The 20,868-nt window shown below is 39.2% G+C and overlaps 1 protein-coding gene across 1 annotated transcript in view; it reads left to right on the forward strand.

Moving 5' to 3' along the window:
* CUNH1orf21 (chromosome unknown C1orf21 homolog) overlaps positions 1–20,868 on the forward strand; it is a 235,269-nt gene that overhangs the window by 110,898 nt on the left and 103,503 nt on the right. Inside the window, exon 3 of the mRNA XM_019427149.2 lies at positions 8,882–8,976. Coding sequence (XP_019282694.1) covers positions 8,882–8,976 — 95 coding nt within the window. The remainder of the gene's footprint in view (positions 1–8,881; positions 8,977–20,868) is intronic.

A 20,868-nucleotide genomic window follows, 5' to 3' on the forward strand; every position in this document is an offset into this window, starting at 1 on the left:
AGTCTGTGTGTGCTGAGGAATGTGCTCCAGATAGTCGAGGGGTGCTCAGAGCGTGAGTCTTCCCCTCAAGACAGCTGCTTTTCCTTGGGCACTGTGTCCCTGGCCTCCTCCATAACCCCTTTATTGCTCATCACAGACCCCAGCACATAGCAGGTTCTCAGACGTAGTCAGTGCAAGATTTCCAGATGACAGTGTAGAAGGTGAACCAGGGTTAGATATGCTGAAGTTGTCAAAGCTCTCACTATTCTCTGTTCTTTAATGTCTCCGTAACAAAATCCTGTTCAGTCTAGCTTATCAGGCACTGACCTATTCCTGTAAAAATAAGAATCACAAAATGTATTTTAAGAGGAGGATGATAGGAAAGGTGAGATCAGTTCAAAAGCATAGTCCAGTGATATACAGGCATACTTTGTTTTATTGTGCTTTTTTTATTGCACTTTGCAGATACTGCTTTTTTTTTTTACAAATAGGTTTGTGGCAACCCTGTATTGAACAAGTCTGTCAGAGCCATTTTTCTGACAGCATTTGCTCACTTTGTGTCTCAGTGTCACATTTTGGTCATTCTCGCAATATTTCAAACCTTTTGTTATTATTATACTTGTATGATGACCTGTGATCAGTTATCTTTGATGTTACTATTGTGACTGTTTGGGGCACCCCAGGCCACACCCATATATGATGGTGACTTAATTGATAAATGTTGTGTGTGTCCTGACTGCTTCATTGGCCGTTCGCCCATCTCCTTCCCTCTCTTCAGGCCTCCCGAGCCTCTGAGACACAATATTGAAATTAGGGCAGTGGATATCCCAACAGTGGCCTCTAAGTGTTCAGGTGGAAGGAAGAGTCACACGTCTCTCACTGTAAATCAAAAGCTAGAAATGTTGAAGTTTAGGGAGGAAAGCACAAAAGCTAGGCCACTTGTACTGAATAGCCATGTTGGGAGTGCAAAGGAGAAGTTCTTAAAGTAAATTATAAGTGCTACCTCAGTGAACACACAAATGATAGGAAAGTGAAGTAGACCAGTTGCCCATATGGAGGAGGTTTTAGTGGTTTGCATAGAGGATCAAACCAGCCACAACCTTCCATTAAGCCAAAACCGGATCCAGGGCAAGGCCCTAATTCTCTTCAATTCTGTGAAAGCTGAGAGGTGAGGAAGCTATGGAAGAAAAGTTGGAAGCTAGTGGAAGCTAGTTCAGGAGGTTTAAGGAAAGAAGCCATCTCTGTAACAAAGTGCAAGATGAAGCCACAGGTGCTGATGTAGAAGCTACAGCGAGTTCTCCAGAAGGTCTAGCTGGATAATCCAGGAAGGTGGCTGCACTAAACCACAGATTTCCAGCATGGATGTGACAGCCTTCGAGATGCCTACAAAAACTTTATAGATGCCATCTAGAACTTTCATAGCTAGAGAGAAGTCAGTGCCTGGCTTCAAAGCTTCAAAGGACAGGCTGGCTCTCTTGTTAGGGGCCCATGCAGCTGGTGGCTTGAGGTGGAAGCCAGTGCCCATTTCCCATTCTGAAAACCCTCAGCTCTTAAGAATTATGCTAAATATACTTGGCCCATGCTCTGGAAGTGGAACAGCAAATCTTGGATGACAGCACATCTGTTTACAGTGTGGTTTACTGAATATTTTAAGCCCATTGTTGAGATCTGCTCAATATTTTTTCCCCACAATATTACCACTCATTAGCAATATACCTGCTCACCCAGGAGCTCTAATGGAGACATAAAATGAGATTAATGTTGTTTTTACACCAGCTAATACCAGTATCCGCTCTAGAGCCTGTGGACCAGGAATAATTTTGACTTTGAAGTCTTATTATTTAAGAAATACATTTTGTAGCACAATAGCTACCATAGGTGGCTTTTCTGCTGGATCTGGAAAAAGTAAGTTGAAAGCCTTCTGGAAAAGATTCCCCATTCTGCATGCCACCGAGAACATTTGTGATTCACGGGAAGAGGTCCAAATATCAACATGAACAGGAGTTTGGAAGAAGTGATTCCAACCCTCATGGATGGCTTGGAGGGCTTCAAGACTTCAGTGGAGGAAGTAACTGCAGATTTGGTAGAAATAGCAAGAGAATGAGAATTAGAAGTGGAGCCTGAAGCTGGGACTGAATTACTACAATCTCATGATCAAATTTGAACTGATGAAGCACTGCGTCTGAGGGATAAGCGAAAGAAAGTGGTTTCTTGAGATGGAATCTACTCCTGGTGAAGATGCTTTGGAGATTGTTGAAATGGCAACAAAAGATGGTTGGAGAGGATTGAGTCCAGTTTTGAAAGAAGTTCTCCTGTGGGTAAAATGCCATCAAACATGCTACAGAGAAATTGTTCATGAAAGAAAGATTCCGTTGACGTGACAGTCTTCATTGCTGTCTTATTTTAAGAAACTGCTGCAGACACCCCAATGTTCAACAGCCACCACCCTGATCAGTCAGCCAATGTCAACATCAAGGCAAGACCCTCCACTAGTAAAAAGATTACAACTTGCTAAAAGCTCACATGATGGTTAGCATTTTTTAGCAATAAAGTACTTTTATTTCTATTTCTTGTTTTTTTAAGTTAATACATTTTTATTGAAGGAATTTTACATGTGGTTTCTTCCACTGCCAATCACCATTGTGCCTTCAAAGTCAGAATCGTAATCTTCAAAGTAGCCCTTTTGAAAAGAACTTTGGCTCAGTCCACATTTGTCACTGTCAGTCCACAGTTCTTTCAGCTTCTTTGGTCTCCAACTGAATACGGACTTCACCTGTAATCTTTGGGTTCCAGTTTCTTTACGTTAGGGTCCTAGATGTCAAATTGTAGGAAATACATGGGTTGCTGTTTTTGAAAATGATCTAAAATTATTATTCCTTAATTATTTCTGATACCAAAACAATTTGATATCCACTGTACTCCATGGGCCTAGCAGAAAATGTTACAGGTAAAGTATTTTTAAATTAAGATATGTACACAGACTTTTTAGGCATAATGCTATTGCAGACTTAATAGACTGCAGTATATGTAAATGTAATCCCAAATGTAGAGGGAAACCAGAGCATGTATTTGACTCCCTTTATTGCAATATTCGCTTTATTATAGTGGTGTGGAACTAAACCTGCACCACGTCTGAGGTGTGCCTCAGAGCTCAGCTAAGAATGCCACATGGAGTACATCCATAGACCAGAGGTAGACTCGAAAGAGCAGTTTCACACCCATTGCATTTGTGTGCAAAAAAATGCAAAGAATAGGATTTTTTTTTTCCCATTTAGAGATCCTTTTCCTTCCTTGGAGAATCTAGCAGGGGGAGAAAAAAAAGATGGACCCCTGAGACAAACAGGACTAAAAGCACTCACTGATTAGGGGAAACATTTATTCATTTATGAACTAAAGTCAGCTTTCTGTTTTTCTTCTCTCTTTTTAGAGAAAGTTTTATTAAATACCTTGTGTGTGCCAGAGACTATGTGCAGGCACGTAGTCTACGTAGTGGACTGCATCTGGTGACCCCTGAAAAAAGACCAGGGCTTAGCACACAGCACATGTTAATTGCTGTTTGTTGAATGAAAAACGGATAGAAGCGGGAACAGCTGATGAGCTAGAGCCCCCCAGAGTGAGAACCCACATTTTCCTAAAGCGGTTGACCCATCTATCCATCTTTGGCTTGTAGTTTTAGAGAGTCCTCCTCTTTGTCCTCCCAGAAAAGGGTATTTTTTAGAGCTGCCTCTACTGCTCTTGCTCTAAAACAATCATTTTGTCTGTTCTGAATTGGAATCTTTCTTGTTCACTCTTGGCCCTCAAGGTAGGCTATGCTGAGGCTGTCCCAAAGGCAATCACTGAGTGAGGATATAAAGGAGGATAGAGGGAGCATTATTTTGTTGTACCCCTGATTTCACTTAAATAATGATCGCTTTTCTTTTCTTTTTTGAAAAAAATTTTTTCAAGTTTATTTATTCTTGAGAGATAGAGAGAGAGCATGAGCAAGGGAGGGGCAGAGAGAGAGGAGGAGACACAGAATCCAAAGCAGGCTCCGGGCTCCGAGCTATCAACACAGAGCTCCACATGGGGCTCGAACTTAACAACCCGTGAGATCATGACCTGAGCCGAAGCCGGACGCTTAACTGACTGAGCCACCCAGGCGCCCCTATGATCGCTTTTCTTTTCCCAGTCATAAAAGTTATTCTTTAAAAATTATTTTAACTAAAGTAATATGGTACTTTAATTGGTATTTTGACTAAAGTAATATATTACATGGCTAAAAAAAATAGTAAGGCTTATTATGAATGATAAGCCCCCTTCTTAATTCCTCTGTCCTCATTTGTTAACATAGTTAAGTCACAATTTTTGGTTAATTGCTGATGTTTATATTATGCTTTTTCTTTTTATACCTTGATGGATTTTGTACATTAGCAATAGTATTACTGGCAGAACCAGAGTTTGCTAAGGCAGCAGCTAACATGTATTGAGTCTTTACTATGGACTAGGCACATGTATTACTTCATGTGACTCTGTGTGACATTAGGTACTGGCAATACTCCCATCTTACCAATGAAGAAATCAAGACACAGAAAGGTATCATATGGCTAGGCATTCCAGCTCTAGAAACTAACTGAGCTTTTAGCAAGGTGAATACTTGTCCCCTGAAAAATCCTACCAAGTAAGGAAATAAAGGTCCTAGGCAAGAATTTGAAGTTGTGCTGGGATTTTAAGGCTCAAATTTAGTTAGCTTGGGAGACAGGCTGTTCAATGGGAGGAACCCAGGGGGAACAAATATATGCTATAAGGTAGGATAGTTTTTCCCCTTTCATTGCCTTATGTTTGTAAATACTTCTTGTAATGCCTTTCCCAAGCTCTCGTATTTTCCTAAGCATTTAATAATAGTCTACCAGAGAATCTTCGTGCAGATTCGGGATGAAGGGGCAATTCAGAGCATTCAGTTAAAATGCCCAGATGTTGGACATCTTTAATATGAGGACATTCACACAGAATTTATGGAATTGGAACAGTTTTGGAAAAAAAAACTTGTTATCACATATGTGTCATTGGTCAAAACAAGACTGGGTGAGAAGGTATGAAAGTAGATGCAGATTTCACCATTTTAGTAAACAACTGTGAGAACCCTTCTGACCAGAGAGAGTAGCATATATGGAGTTCTGCTTTTCTTCCTTCCCCATCTAATGTATCCATTTATGAAAACTTAACTTTTTTTTTAATAATTCTGGCATTATAAGCTCCCTCCAGCACTTATCTCCATCTAACTGGCTCATTTTAAAGCCAGTGCCATTGATTATAAAGGTAACCTTATAGCAAAGCTTGGAAGAACTGGGGTAGGACCAGTGAGTTGATAATGGAAGAATTGACAGGATCCAGAAAATGGGGTGGTTCTATACTGCCTAAAGCAAGTCCAGCCAGCTGATCCCTTCCTAGCTCTAAAAACTGTAATATTGTATACATGTGTATATGATATACTGTACATCAAAAATGAAGCCCAGAGATTTGGTGGAAAACTGTGTTTCTTGATGTTGGAGCTGCCATGAAAACAATCCGGCCCCTCTCTGATGTAATCTGGGGAATAAAATGCTAAAAATATCACGAATGCGTTGCTTTTACCCCAGATCTGTTTTGACTAGCACAGCTTGCAACTGTTTACATAGAGAGAAGGGGGAGCAGGTTCCGAACGGGGCATCAGCCTACTGTTCCTGACGTGCATTTTAATAGGCCACCTGACAAGATCAACAGGAAGAAAAGAAAAATTGTGAACAGGTGCGAGGGAGCCAGAGGAAGATGGTCCTACTTGTCCCTCCTCTTAATCAAGTTGGCACATTATTTTGCTGCCAGGATTCTCTGGCTTATACCGGTGGCTGTGCTAATTGCCTCTAGGGTGGGGCTTGATTAAGGGGACCCAGAATCCCACATTGATTCCCCTGTGCCTTAAACAAAAGGAAAACTGGATTTTTGTTTGGCTGTTGCACTGTCAGAACCCGAAATACTCCATTCGTCTGCACAGAGGCTTGTTGGTGAGTGCCACTCCTGACGGCTGCATCGCCATGGAAATGTGTGACACGTTTGTTGATGAGTTGTCTGTTTCCAGATGGACATCCTCATTCCCAGCACCAGCCTTTGAGAAATTTAACAAATCATTTTTAAGTATTTGTTTTGTACAAATTGTGGTTTATCTAAAGGTCTCGCTGGCTTTTTTTGTTTTATACCACAACGGATTTTATGCAGTGTGTTGTGTAAGTAATAATGATAGGTCCGGCTTTGTAGTCATGGCTCTGTGTTTTTTCTTTCTTTGTATCCAGTCGTATCCACCATTGGCTGGCCAGCTGTGGTTGTTAATGAGACACTAAAAACCTATCCTCTTTCTGAATTGGTGATGATTCTGCCTTGGTGTTTAAAAAAAAGCCTATGTTGGGGATAATGCCGCTCTGAAAGTCATGTAGCCAGCGGCTTTCCCATTTCATTGAAGAAAAATATTAGGAAAATATTAATAGTTTGTCTACTGCTTTCAATTCAGTTGCATTCCTTGGAAGGATAAAAAGCAAATGAAGACTGAATATTGCTGGACTGCTCAGAGATTGTGGATGGTGGGCTGTGGTGGCTTGGTGGATGGAGAGGAGGAAACAAGGCAAGGGCGGATTTTCTCTAGAACAGACGCTTCGCTGTGTGGTGCGCAAAGTACCATCTTTCAGAAGGTTCTGCTTAGGTCCTCAAATGTTGTGCTTTCTTCATCGTGTCACCTGAGAGTTAAGGTACTATAGACAAAGTCATAGAAATCTACCAAAATTATGTTAAAAAAATATGTGTGTGTATGTAATTTATATATAAATAATTAGAGACCATAAGCAATTAAGATCACAATTTAGGGAGTGCCTGGGCGGCTCAGTTGGTTAAGCATCAGACCTCAGATCAGGTCGTGATCTTACGGTTGGTGAGTTCGAGCCCCACGTAAGTCTCTCTGATGTCAGGACGAAGCCTACTTTGGATTCTCTGTTCCCCCCTTGCTCTGCCCCTTCCTCCCTCTTTCTCTCTCTCAATAAACAAATAAACAAATAAAAAAATTTTTTTTAGGATCACAATTTAGTTGTTAAATTGTTAGTATTTATCCAAGTGAACCATGGTTTATAAATATTAACATCCCAAACTGAAGTTAAGAAGGCTCATCTCTAACTTTTACTTTTTAACCTTTATTTTTATCTCTGTGTAATTGTATTGGAGGCATAATTTGTCAATGTCTTTTTTTTTTTTTTTTGGTAATTAACCAAGTGCTTTTCTAACTTATTAGTAAGTAATCCTTAATTAAATGTGTCTGTTTTGTTAATTTACTTTCATTTTTTTTCTTTTAATACCAAGTTGGAATGTGAAATTCTTCTGTATGGTGATTGTGGATCAGAGTCCACTGATTAACTTGTTAATAATCCATTAGGACTCAGTATTCCTGAAAGGTTCATTACTGTAACCTCACACTGGTCTTTCTCATTTTTTTTTTTTAGAAAGAAGCAGAATCAATAACTACCTTGAATTGTCAGGTGGAAAAAACAATTAGCTTAATCATGAACATGGAATCTTTATTCAGATACATGCAAATATACTACCTTCATAAGGATGATAATATTGAGAAACATTTGAACAGTATAATTACTTGGGAAAATGTTACTTTAGCAAACATCTTTGGAAGTAGTGTGAGAAGGGGTAGTATGAGGAAACCTGACATTAGATGGAAAATGGTACTTTAAATAATAAGGCAGGAAATTACATACGAAGACAGTCATTGTATCAAATTGATCATAAGCAATAAGAAAATATATTATAACTTCATGAACTGAAATACAGACTTTCTTAGAAATAAACATCTGTCTTTCAGGTGGACCATCAGAGACATTATTCCTTGCCATATGCTAGGCAATCATCAGTTTGTTGATTGGTGTAATTTTCCACTTGCACAGTTTCTGTGATTTTTTTTTCCGACAAATGGGTTGACTCAAAGTCACGCCTATTTGGACCTTAGGATGCCCCAGTCATTTCCTGTTGACAGGAATCTGATGAAAACGTCATCGGCATTACCACTTGCCCTGGAGGAGAGCTTTAGCTACATGTCGTCTAGAGTTTGTCCTGTGATATATATTGAGATTGAGGTTTATTGTACTCCCTCCCTGGCTGTTGGGAAGTCTAGATCCCTTTACCTAGGGGCCCACTACCTCTCCAGCCTTGAGTGATACACCTATTAGGTCCATTGGATAGTGTAGCTCTATATGCATGTGACTTTATGGAGAGATCAAAGTTGTGTGTGTGTATGTGTGTGTGTGTGTGTGTGTCTGTGTGCACGTGTGTGTAGCATATGAAGTCATTGCAGACTGCTCCATGTTTAATATAGGGATCACAAATAGGAAAATCTCAGTTCTCTAGTGTTTGTACCTATTTGTTGATCAATTTAAACTCTTTAGTCTTAAACAATACTTTGTTTTCCCGAAAGAGAGAAATTAAGGTGTGAATATACTGCTGCCACAGGCAGTTTGAACTGATGTTCTCATGGGGAAAAAAATCTTCCTTTAGACCCTTACGTGGTATGCCCTGGTATGTACAGATTCCAGATGGTCTTTAGAGACGGAATAACCTGTTTTCTCTGCTGCCATTGGTTGTCTGTGAAAGGACCAGGCAGTGCCACGTTCATTAGCTGCCTTCATGGCGCTGAGCTCTTCCCAGTAGGCAGAGGAGAGCACCTCGTAAAAAGAGGCTGGTTAAGGGTCTTCCAGATTGTTTCAAATGTACCACATAATAAAGGCTGCAGGAGAAGGCTCTAACAAATTATGCTATTGGGGGCTTTTCTCACTGACGCTTTTTTTTTTTTTTTTTTACCATTGTGAGAAAGTTATAAAATGTCTTTTCTTTTTTTGGTGTTCAGATGAGTATAGGATCAAACCGGTGGAAGAGGTCAAATACATGAAAAATGGGGCAGAAGAGGAGCAGAAAATAGCAGCCAGGAACCAAGAAAACTTGGTAAGAATCGAATTGCTCACATAACAATGAATTTTGGTGACACCATTGTAATAAAATCTGCACTGCATGTTTAAATTGTAACTTACACGCCGGCACAAGATTTCTTGAAAATGCCATTGCTATTTATAGCTTGCCTGGAAGTGGCAAGCATCACTTCTGTATCCTGTACATTTCTGAATAGCCCTTCTTTAATCTTGATGGAGAATACTCCAGGGGAAATACTGCAAAATTAGTAGTGTCTTAAAGTGTTTAAATTTAAAGGAAAAGGCGTAAAGTCAGATTGAGATTTATGGAGGGAGGACCAATATATTTTTTTTCTTCTTTTCCACGTCTTTAGCTCTGACCCATTCAGAATGAACGGCTAAGCTTCATGACTCTGGACATGGAGTGTTGTTCATAACGTTGCCTTTGAGAAGAAAATGATGTACTTTTAAGATAGGTCTCTATCAAAATAGTCAGCACTTCATGTTCACAGTGTTAAAGGTATTGGGGCTTTTGAGTTAATGTGAGAATTGTAATGATCTGAAACAGGAAATTAGGAGCCCCCTTCTTTCATGTGAATCCGTATACATATTACACCTTAATATTCCATCTCTATAAAAACATTTAGTCAATTGCCATATTATCTGATTTCTTAAAAGAGGTAACAAACTGTTAAGGATATGCATTTACTCCATTGTGTTAGAGCAAAATTGTTTTTATATTTTATTTGGAGGTTAATTATTTGCTATGTTTTTCATGTTTGAGTGGATGTATTTTTAAGACGGTGGAAACGTCATATAATGTTTTGCTTGACTTCAGCTCCTTTTTCCATTATGTGCTTTGTTTTTGTTTTTATGATTTTGGCTACAGCAGAGGGAGTTGGTCACTGCGTATGGGTGTTTCACGCTGTCATTTTCCATGACACACTAATGAACATAATGGGCTCATTCTTTCTCCTCTGTTCTTTTCTGAACATCTGAACTACAACTTGAAATACTGAAGCTGTCAACAACTGAATATTTTAGATCATTTTTAAAAAGTGAAAATATTCTGTAATCAAATTTTTCTTCATAAATGGGACTTGGATTTTAAGGTATTGCTTAAGTCACAGAGATTCATCACACCTGTGGTATATTTTAACATTAACACTTAAATCCAGAAAACAGTAGCTATGACTAAGCATGCAAGTTACTCTGATCAGACTTTACGTGAATTTTTTCTAACTTTGAATAGATAAATAGAAGACCTTAGTAGTTGAAGCATCAGTGGTCATTTTTCTACTTTATTTTGCTAAAAGTCAGACTCTGTCCTTGTTTCACGTAATTCCAGGCTGAGTTATAAATCTCATCTTTAATGTTTCCACCGGAGGCTAAAGAGACCCTGGTGGCCAGTCTGGCTGTTCTTTGGATCTAACACTAGAGTCCATCCCTGCTTAGCGTGCTTGTATCTCTGAAGTCCTAAGGGAAGCAACGGCTTCTGTCTTACAGCTTGTGATTTCCTCACTGTGCCCTCAGATTGAAAGCCAATATAGATTTGTCCTTCTCTCTAATTTCAGTCTCTCAACATTTTGGTGCCTACTATATTCTTTTCCAGTACTTGGCCAGAATTGGTGTGAGTGCTTTTCTATGCAGACTGAATGAAAATTCAAAAAGAGAGAAATTCCTGGCTGCTTTTTTTTTTTACTTGTAGACTATCTGTGACAACCCCCCACCCCTTTTCTGCCAGCCAGTCAGAGTCCAGACCACCAAGAAGAGCTTTCAGTTGTGTAAAGACTTGCAGAAAGAATGGGGAATAAATGGTTATCTTTGATTCTGACATTTCTAGACTGCTTTCCAAAATTAAATGCTTTTTTTTTTGTTTTGTTTTGTTTTTTCAGTTAACTGGTAGTATATTCTCTTGTCACCTACTCCATCCTTTGGGATACATCATAGAGTATGGACCATGCATGTTATTTGAGAAAACTAATGGCCTCCTAAATTTGAAGCTTACATTGAGGTGGATGAAATAGGTTTAATGATCCTTTATTCCTCCATCCATTAAAGTAATCTAAAAGACAAGAAGTTCTTGTTTTTAGTATTTTTATAAGTTTTGTTTTGTTTTGTTTTGTTTTACTCAAGGTGTTAAAATTAAGGGGCTGAGCAAACTCAGTCCAGGTAGTGTGGCATGATGGTGACTGATGACCATGGGCTCTGGAGGCAGAAACTGCCTGGGTTCAAATCTCAACTCTGTCCCTTGCTCACTGTAGGGTCAAGTTACTTCATGTCTCTGACCTTCCTGCCTGTCAAGTGGAGACAAAGGTAGTGCCTCATGGTGCTACATGAGATGATCTTTGTCAAGGCTTGGAGTGCAGTGCCTGGCACGTGATAAGCATCTAGTGAGAGTTAGGCATTATCATATAAAATAGAAGGAAAAGAATGTTAGGGTCAGTGTTTCTTTCCTTTTTGTTTTATGTTACTTGGTGAGAGATTTCTAAAAGAATACTTTAATGCCAGTATTACATGTATTTTGAAAAATCTTGCTCCAGAACTATGAAGTTATTGAAGCAAATATGTGTTAATCACCTATTATGTACAAGGCCCTTATTTGTATCAAGAGACATACCAATACTTAAAGTCACTGTTCTTAAAGAGCTTATAGTAAAGTTGAGAGAACAGGTCACTTCCAACAAATATTTTATTGATTGCCTCCTGGGTACAAGGCATGGAGTCTAGTATGGACTAGACTCTGCAGAAAAGCACAAAATAAAGAAACCACTGACCCTTGCCTTAAGGTCCTTATATGGTAGTACACAAGGTAGATATCAAATGACTATAAATAAAACTGGATTAAATACATAAATAAATACATAAATCAACCAAGCAAGCAAGCAAGCAAGATTGGTTCTGAGAAGACAATACAAAGTACTGCCAATATCAAAGGAGGCAGAGACTTTGTCTGTTGGGGTGTCAGGACCTACTTCACAAAAGAGCTGGTGCTTGCAGTGGGTCTTGAGGATAGAATGACAGAGGCTGCCCCAGGCAGAAGTGACAGAGATTGAAAATGCAAGGTGTATTTCATAAGCACGTGGTCCTGTTTGGGGAGTGGGAGGGAAGAAGAGAAGGTGTCAGTAGGACAGCAGCAGGAAATTACAATCAAAATGTAAATGGAGTATTATATGGAGCCTTGATGGCCAGCTGAGAGGTCTGAAATTAATTCAGTGGATCATCGGGAGCCTTCGAAGATTTGAATGAAGCAAGGGATTGGCAGACTGAGATTATGAGTCAGGAAAGTTTATGCAGCAGCTGTAGGTGTAACGTGGATTGGTGTGGGGAGCCATGGCTGGAGATCGTTTATAACAGCTTCTCAAGAGACAATGAGCCTAAACCAAAGTGGTGGCCCTCTCGGGCACTTTGGCTGCAGTTTCTTTGGGTGGAGGAAATTGTGCTGGTTTTCTGAGGGTGATGATGAGTCATTTCTATGTCAACCATTTATGTATTCCCAATATGAAGATGTGCATCTATCCCAATTTTCAGCATTGTTAGACATCCACAACGTCCATTTTCCTTCCCTCAGATTTTAATTCCTTCTTCAAGAAGGTGATGTGAAGTTGTTGCTTTGCCTTTGAAGATTATATATAGATGCAGATCATTATAGATCCTAGCTTCGTTGTTTCTAGCTTTATAATTTTGGTCAAACATCTAAAACTTCTCAACTTTGAGTTCTTCATCTAGAGCTTGGTAATAACAAAATTACTCCAGTATTAGAAGAAACATAGAAAAAATATGTTTAGATTCTTAGCAAAGGGAGGTTTTCTTAAACAAGACCTAGAAAGCAAAAGCTAAGAAGAAAGAAAAGTAGTTTATTTCATTAGATCAAAATTGAATACTTCCCATAAAACAGAATAACTACAAAAAAGTAGTTAATAGGTAGGTAGGCAACAGCCCGGGAGAAAATATTTATGACCTATTAAAGGCAAAAGATTAATTAATGTCTGAGATTTATAAAGAACACTTATAAATAATTCAGAAAAAGATAATCCATGAGAAAAAACAGGTAAATGAAATGAACAGACAGTTCACAGTAGAAGATACTGGGCAGTAAACATATGAAAAGATGTTCCACGTCATTGGTATATTGGATACTCTCTTCTTATCCAACTCCCTGCCTTAGAAGACTCCTAAATCCCTCTCTGAAAGATGTTGACTGCAGCCCACGGCGTGCTCACCCGGTTGGCTCATGGGCTACTGGCTAGAACACCTCTGTGCTTGTGCTCTCCTCAGTTCATTGTGTTTCCCAAGAGCCAGGGTGATGGTTCCCAAACCTGTTTATACTGGTTGAGTGTCATTGTAATTATGTAATTGAGTTAAGTAATATGTAAACCACTGAAACACAAGTGTGAAAGAGAGCTGTTTCATTGAAAATTAAAGCCAGTGCTTTAGAAAGTCTTGATGAAGTCACGTTACTAAAAAGCTTGCTGTTAAACTAAATTCAATTCTGCACTCACATTATTTCATAAGGTCTTTACATTCTCACTTCAATTAAGAAACCAAATCAGAGAATCCTGGACGTGCATTAAGAGGGTGTGGTTAGTATAGGAAGTACATGTGGACCCTCTGTCTGTGCTTCCTTACATAAAGGAGAAGCCTTGTTCCTACATCAGAAGATGGGAGAGGAAATGAACATCTATGTATTTTAAAATAAAATCATATGCTTAATGTATATATATACATTTTTATATTGCCCTGCTTTAACTCACTTTACCATTTAATAACCAGTCCGGATGGTATTGCCTAATATAACTTTTATTTTAATCAAGGAAATGCAAATTAAAACGTGATTCCTTAGACTGGCAAAAATTTGAAGTCTGATAACATCAGTTTTTGGCACAGGTGGAGGAAAATCTGTATTCACATACTAGTGGCAGACATCTTGGAGGACAATGTAGCTTATCTGTTAAAATGTAAACATGCACACTCCTGACCCAGCACTTCCACATCTTGCTATACACCCAAAGCAGCTGCCCATGTGCGTGAGGCAGCTTACACAAGACCGTTCACTCTAGCATGATTTCTATTGAAAAACTGAAAATAACCTGTCTTCTTGTCAGTAGGAGAATGGATAGCTGTACATACTAGAAGGCAATTAGAAAAGAATCAGTTAGAGCTTTATGAACAGTCATGGAGAAATCATGCAAAGCGTAGAATGCGTATGTATAGTATGATACCATTTCAGATTTTTAGTAAAACAAAACAGCAACACTCTACATTTTCAGTGAATATTCATAGATGTATAGGGATTCATAAAAAACCCAGGGTGGATGTGTTCCAGACTATTAACAGTGGGTACCTGAGTAATGGGGGATGTACACACGCCAAAGCTCAGTTTCCTCCTCTGGAAAGTGGGAATACTAACTGAACTCACCTTAGCAGGAAGTTGTGAAAATTAAGTAAGATATGCTTGTCAACTCTTAGCGTGGTTTCTGGCATAGAAAATGCCATTGCTGGCTAGTGGTAGCAGTGGAGCTGGATTATGTAGGAAAGATGAGAGAGAATTGTACGTGGTGGTAAAAGGGGATTTTTTTTTTTACCCTTAAACTTAGTGTTTTTCTTAAAGAAAATATGAGTACATTATTTGTGTGATTTGAAATTAATTTTTTAAAAGGGGAATGATAATAACAAAACTCCGATTTTAACTACCTGGGAATCTGTAATATAAGTGGGATTATGTCATTTTCTCATTATCTTAAGTATCCTCAGTTTTGTTGTCAGAAAAAGAGCAGAAGAAAGCTCAGGGATCATCCAGCTTTATTTATGTAGGTTAACCATTCTGCATATAAATAATTTAAAGCTAAATTACTCCAGACTTGGCAGTATTCAGGCCCTTCCTTCTCCAAAGTACATGTCTTGACTAATAAGAGACATTCCAGTTTTAGTTTTAAAGTGATTCCTCTTACTTTTTGCTAAAACATTATCTCATTTTCCATAACATCTGTCCTTCTTAAGCTATCTTCCTTAGGAGATAAATTCTTTGATTATGAGAGGTGTTTTGTTTTTGTTTTTGATATGTATTTCTTAGATTTTCACATGTTACATTGCTTTTTGATTATTTCCAGGTATCTTTGTATAAATGAGAAGATTCTTCTCTATCCAATATCTGTGTCATAGTTGGTAGAGCTGTTGACCTCATCTTTATCCATAGAGCTGAGGACTGATTTAAAGCAAGCTTGTCTAAGTCACCACTTCCTGAGTACGATCAAATGACGATATGAAAAGAATGTTCTAATATGTCTTAGCAGGAAAGGAGAATGGAATCAAACTTTAGGTGTGGCCGCATCCTCCTCCTGCTTGCCGAGCTTGTGAGAGCCCATGCATATCTCCGGTACATTACATTTCCAATAAATGTCAGAGCATCCAGCTGCAGAATTAAAAACCTGGAGATTAGGAGACACCTTTGATTAGAGGAAATGTTCCAGAAACCAATGAGAGCTGTCTTTGGAGCAGTGGTTTCCAGCTGGCCAAAACTGGAAAGTGGCCCTGCCCCACAGCGGAAGCAGTTCCCGGTAAGGGGCTAGGGTGCCCTCAGGAATGACTGTTTATCTGTGAGTGCTCATCCTCAAATGGAAGGTCAAGTAATTGTTTTTAGAAACCAAGTAATGCAAAAGGCCATGACTTTGAATTGTCCCAATTTCCCAAGTCATTTCAACATTCCTAGCACTCTTGAGAAGAAGGTAAAATAAACCAACAAGAGGAAAGCTGATATTCCAGACAGAGGGTCCAGCTCTGTGAAGCACCTCTTCTTCCTCCCCACCCTCTTTCCAGGTGTCGGTTGGATTGGAGCTCAGGCTGGCGCTAGAGTGGGTGGGTTGTGGGGGGACATCAGGACCAGAGGTAGAGAATTTCTGGTTTGTGGAAATTCTGTAGGGCTGAGGGTTCCCAAACCAAAAGTGAGGATGGAGAGTGGTTTGAGGGTATCTGATTTTAGACAAGAGAAACCTCTTCCTGGTACCGTTTCAGAAACAGTCACTTTAGCACAAGACCCTTCCCCCAAGCTCACTTGCTTCTAACTCAGAGACCCCATTCGCTCCCTCTTCTCTCATGCTTATCATGTTGACATCAGCCTCTGTTCTTCTACATAAGTAGAGAGGTTCATCACTGGAACCTTTGAGTTTCCTGAGGGAATAACAGCTTCTGTGAATGGAGGGTTTGGATAGTATGATACTCTTTTGTTATGTTTGTTGTGGTGTAGAAGCAATCGGAGGGAAGAATCCTACCTCTTCATCTTTCTTGGAAGATGTCCTTTTCCAGCTAGCTTTCTCATGAGCGCTGAGCCAGGCACGTTCAAGGTCTTACAGGTTCTTCTGGCACTGTGGTGATTTGTTTTAGAGTAGAACAGAAGTAGAGTTTAATTCTCTGAGGATGAGGAATTTGTTGAATCAGCCTTCTGAGTTTTAAGTGTTGAACAGAAGCTCAGTTCCTGATTCAGGAACAGAATGTTGTGAGAACAAAAGAATGCCCGCAAAAGTGCTTTGTTAAACATAAAGACCAATGCAAATTATAGTGATTATTGTTGATACTAGTTAAAAGGACACCTGGATGCATTCCTGAGGTTAGTTGCTATTCCACGATAGAAACACAGTTAAGGCACAGCATACATCATCATAGCACCCTTCGATCTCCCACAAAGAAAGGGCATCAAAGTGTATATTCAATAGATTCAGAAATCAAGGAATCAAAGATGGCTTTTAGAGCAACTACTATGATCATCCAGAAAGCTAGGTATAGCAAAACATGACTGAAATCTTATTTCAAATGGCCTTTTCTCTTTATCATATTAATACACTGAACTGACCTGTTGCAGGTGAACACAGTGGTAGGGTCCAGGTACATCCTATCTCTTGAATAAATCCCTATTTCGGTGGACTCAATTCTCACTGGCAGCTAGTCACTGTCTGGGCACGAAAAGAATATGAGGTCTGTAATTCTCAAGAAACAAGGAGACAGACACGCTGTATTAGAGGACAGAGACCCTTAAAGTCACTGAGGAGAACCAGAATGGAATAGGGCACCCTTCCTGAGATATCTGAGAAGATTCACAGAGCTCACAATTGCAGCAGGGCCTTGAATGGAAGCAAATTTTCATTGGCAGATGAGGCTGAGAAAGGGATTTCAAGCAACAGAATGGTATGAGCCAAGCATGGAGACGTGGCACGAATAATGAGTGGGTGGAGAGGCTGATGGAGCATGTTGTGAAGTGTTTTGGTTAGTTGGTGTGTTTCAACTGGGTTTTTTTTTTTTTTATTATTTTTGTTTTGTTTTGTTTCAGTCACATTAATTTCTGGTTGACAGAGAACCGCATGCTTTAGCCAGTTTGCAGCATTTGTAACTACAGAATAAATAGAACAGACCTCTGCTTTTCTAATTTAAAGATCGAGGGTGTTGATAATGACTTCCCTTTTCTCAGCATTGTTGCAAAATGTGATTGCTTTTAAATATGCTTTCCTTGGATGCAAGGTGCTGTCTAAAAGTTGTTGAACATAGTTACTCTTGACCTTCTCCTGCCCAGTAAAGGATAGCTTCTAATGTACCTCTGAAACGTTCCCCATTTAACCCTGGGAAGTACAGCCAACACAAACAGTATCTTAGAGTTAGATTTTTGGCCTCTTCTCCAAGAGCGGTACCCTGATTCTTATGCAGAAAGTGGAAAGGAACCCTCTTCAAAGCTTGATTCTGTTTGGTGCACATGGTCATTCTAGACACTGGATTTATTTATCCCAGTGAAACATGGGCGTATTTTACTCAAGTGGCCCAGTTACAAGAGCAGAGTGGGGGAAATGAGTGACTACCGGGAGAGCCATCAAAGGCTCCACCACCGTTATTAGAGCATCTAGAACAAAAACACTGTGGTGTGCCTTTTCTGCAGGTTGTTCGTATTTCTCTTATTTCCTGCGTGGTGCTAAAAATAAAACCAAAGCATATAAGTTTCACTCATCAGTTGGCAAACTCAGTGAGGTAGCTTCACTCAAAATTAATTATTTATGCCCTGGAGGTGAGAGTAGCAGAAGACACCGTGATGTTTCCGAGTCCGGGCTTTGGTAAGTGTCTCTTCTTGTGGACTTTATTTGGGAGCATATAATACCCAGTATTAAGAGAGATACAGGATTTGCCAACCTCATGATTTGTTTTTAAAAAGTTGCTAGTGGGGTGCCTTGGTGGCTCAATCAGGCCTGGGTGTCCAACTTCAGCTAGGTCAGGATCTCATGGCTTATGAGTCCAAGCCCGGCATCGGGCTCTGTGCTGACAGCTCAGAGCCTGGAGCCTGTTTCAGATTCTGTGTCTCCCTCTCTCTCTGCCCCTCCCTCACTCACACTCTGTCTCTCTGTCTCTCTCTTAAAAATAAATGAACATTAAAAACATTTTTAAAAATAAAAATAAACAAATAAAAATTAAAAGTTCCTAGTAATTCTAACAATGGATTCTATACCTGTCATTCAGAAAAGATGGAAATAAATAACCAGGCATAAAAAATTTATACATCATCTTTTGGTGGGAGGAGGAGGTATTGTTTTAGCCTGTCAACATTATAATAAATATATGAAGATGCCATTGTAACTGCTTTGTGTTCATAATAAGTCTAATTTAATTTATTTCCTCAGTGCTCTGTATGGTAAGAGATGCCAAATTTCCTCCTTTTTTGAAAATTAAAACAACTGATAATGACAGTGATATTTTCCAAAACGTAATGAGCTGACTCCATTTTTTTTGTTTCTGTCAGCATGTGATGGTATGCTATAGATTTTCATATACTGACAGACTTTTTCTCATAACTAAACCACTTCAGGGCTTGCTTAATTGGAGACAACCCCCCCTCCTTTTTTTTAATACTTTATGGATTTGTACAGTTGAGGGCACTTAGACCAGAAACAAGATAGGAATCTGTTGATTGGAACTAGAAAAGGAAGTAAGGATTAGTCTCAGAAACAAAGCAGAAGGTTCATTATCAGAAGTGAAGCCCAGAAGCCCTGACAGGAGTCTGGGTTTCTCAAATGCTAAGCCAGGTTCCTTGACTTCTCCCGAAAAGGAATGTCAAGGAACACCAGCTGTAGGGAAAGAACAGAGAATCTCATTACAGTGAAATGTTTCACAGTCTGTGTGACACTTTAACACTCACAGTGGGTAAGCTCGTATCAGAGAATCTGCTGGCTGGGAGCTGGTGGTCTCATGAAACAAGATAAACAGTACATAGCGATTGGATTTGGCTTACTCCTGTCATTCTCTTATCTAATTGTACTTTTTAAATGAACTTTGCCATGATTATCTATGTGCTACTTGCCTGAATTACTTTAAAACATTCTTGGGAAATACAGAAATGAATAAAAATAAATAAAATCAGTCATAAATCACAGAATGACTACAATTTTATGTCTAATATACATAGAAATATAATTTTTTTCTGAACAGTATGGACTCAAATCTCTTACAGAAGTCTTAACATGTGTCCAGCAATCACAGACCTGGTATATTTTCCCAAGTGATTTGAAAAACTATGAGCAGGGCGCCTGGCTGGCTCAGGTGACAGAGTGTGCAACTCTTGATCTCAGGGTTGTGAGTTCAAGCTGAACGTTGGGTGTAGAGATTACTTAAGAAAAATAAAATCTTAAAAAAACAAAAAAGAAAAACTATGATCACACAGAAACCTTCACGTGAACATTGCTCGTAGCTTTATTCATAATCACCAAAAAACAGGAAGCAACCAAGATATCCTTCGATGGGTGGGTAAACAGACTGGCACATCCACGTAATGGGATATCATTCAGTGATAAAAAGGAATGAGCTACCAAACCATGCAAAGCCATTAATCTGATGTGCATGTTGCTAAGTGAAAGAATCTGGCCTGAAAGATATATACAGTATGATTCTACCTATATGATTCAGAAAAAGGCAAAACCATAGATAGTAAACAGATCCTTAGTTTCCAGGAGTTTATGGGAAAAGGAAGGTTGATTACATGAACCACAGGGTTGTTTTTGTTTAAGTATAGTTGACATACATTTTATGAGTTTCAGGTGTACAACACAGTGAGTCTACAATTCTGTGTATTATTCGGTGCCCACCAGGAGAAGCATAGCCACTATCTGTCACTATACAATGTTATTACAATGTATTGGAGTGTTATTGACTGTATTCTCTGGGCTGTACCTTTTATCTCTGTGACTTATTTATCTTATAACTGGTAATTGGTACCCCTTCATTTCCTTCACCTATTTTACCCATTCCCCCTACTCCCCTCCCCTCTAGCAACCACCAATTTGTTCTCTTTATTTAGGAGTCTGTTCACAGGGGATATTTTAAGGTACTGAAACTATTCTCTAAAAAAAAAAAGTTTATTTATTTTTAAAAAAGAGAGTTTATTTATTTCGAGAGAGTGTGTGTGTAAGTGCCCAGGGAAGGGGGAGAGAGAGAGAGAATCCCAAGCGGCTGACGCTGGACTCAAACCCACGAACCTTGTGATCATGACCTGAGCCGAAATCAAGAGTTGGACGCTTAACCACCTGAGCCACCCAGGTGCCCCAAGGTAGTGAAACTATTCTGTAGCACACTGTATTGGTATATACATGACACTGCATTCGTCAGAACGCATAGAAACCTACAACAAAGAGAGTGAACTTTAATGTTTGAAAATAAAAACAAACAAAAAACGTGTCAGGAGATCCCAGCATCAAATGTAGACTGACAAAGGAGTGTGATAGTATGACAAATACATGAAATAACCTCACTGAAGGTGGTGGGGGTAAAATGTGCTGGCCTAAGTAACTTTGGAAATGAATGGAATCTGTTAAGACTGTAAGTAAAAGTAACCCTATGTAAGCACTATACTCTTTTTGTACTGTGGAGCTAAGAGTTAACAGTTCTAAAACCACTATAGTTAATTTGC

The sequence above is a fragment of the Panthera pardus genome, unplaced genomic scaffold (assembly GCF_024362965.1).
Source record: "Panthera pardus isolate Hobbes unplaced genomic scaffold, ASM2436296v1 HiC_scaffold_21, whole genome shotgun sequence".
NCBI classification, from domain to species: Eukaryota; Metazoa; Chordata; class Mammalia; order Carnivora; family Felidae; genus Panthera; species Panthera pardus.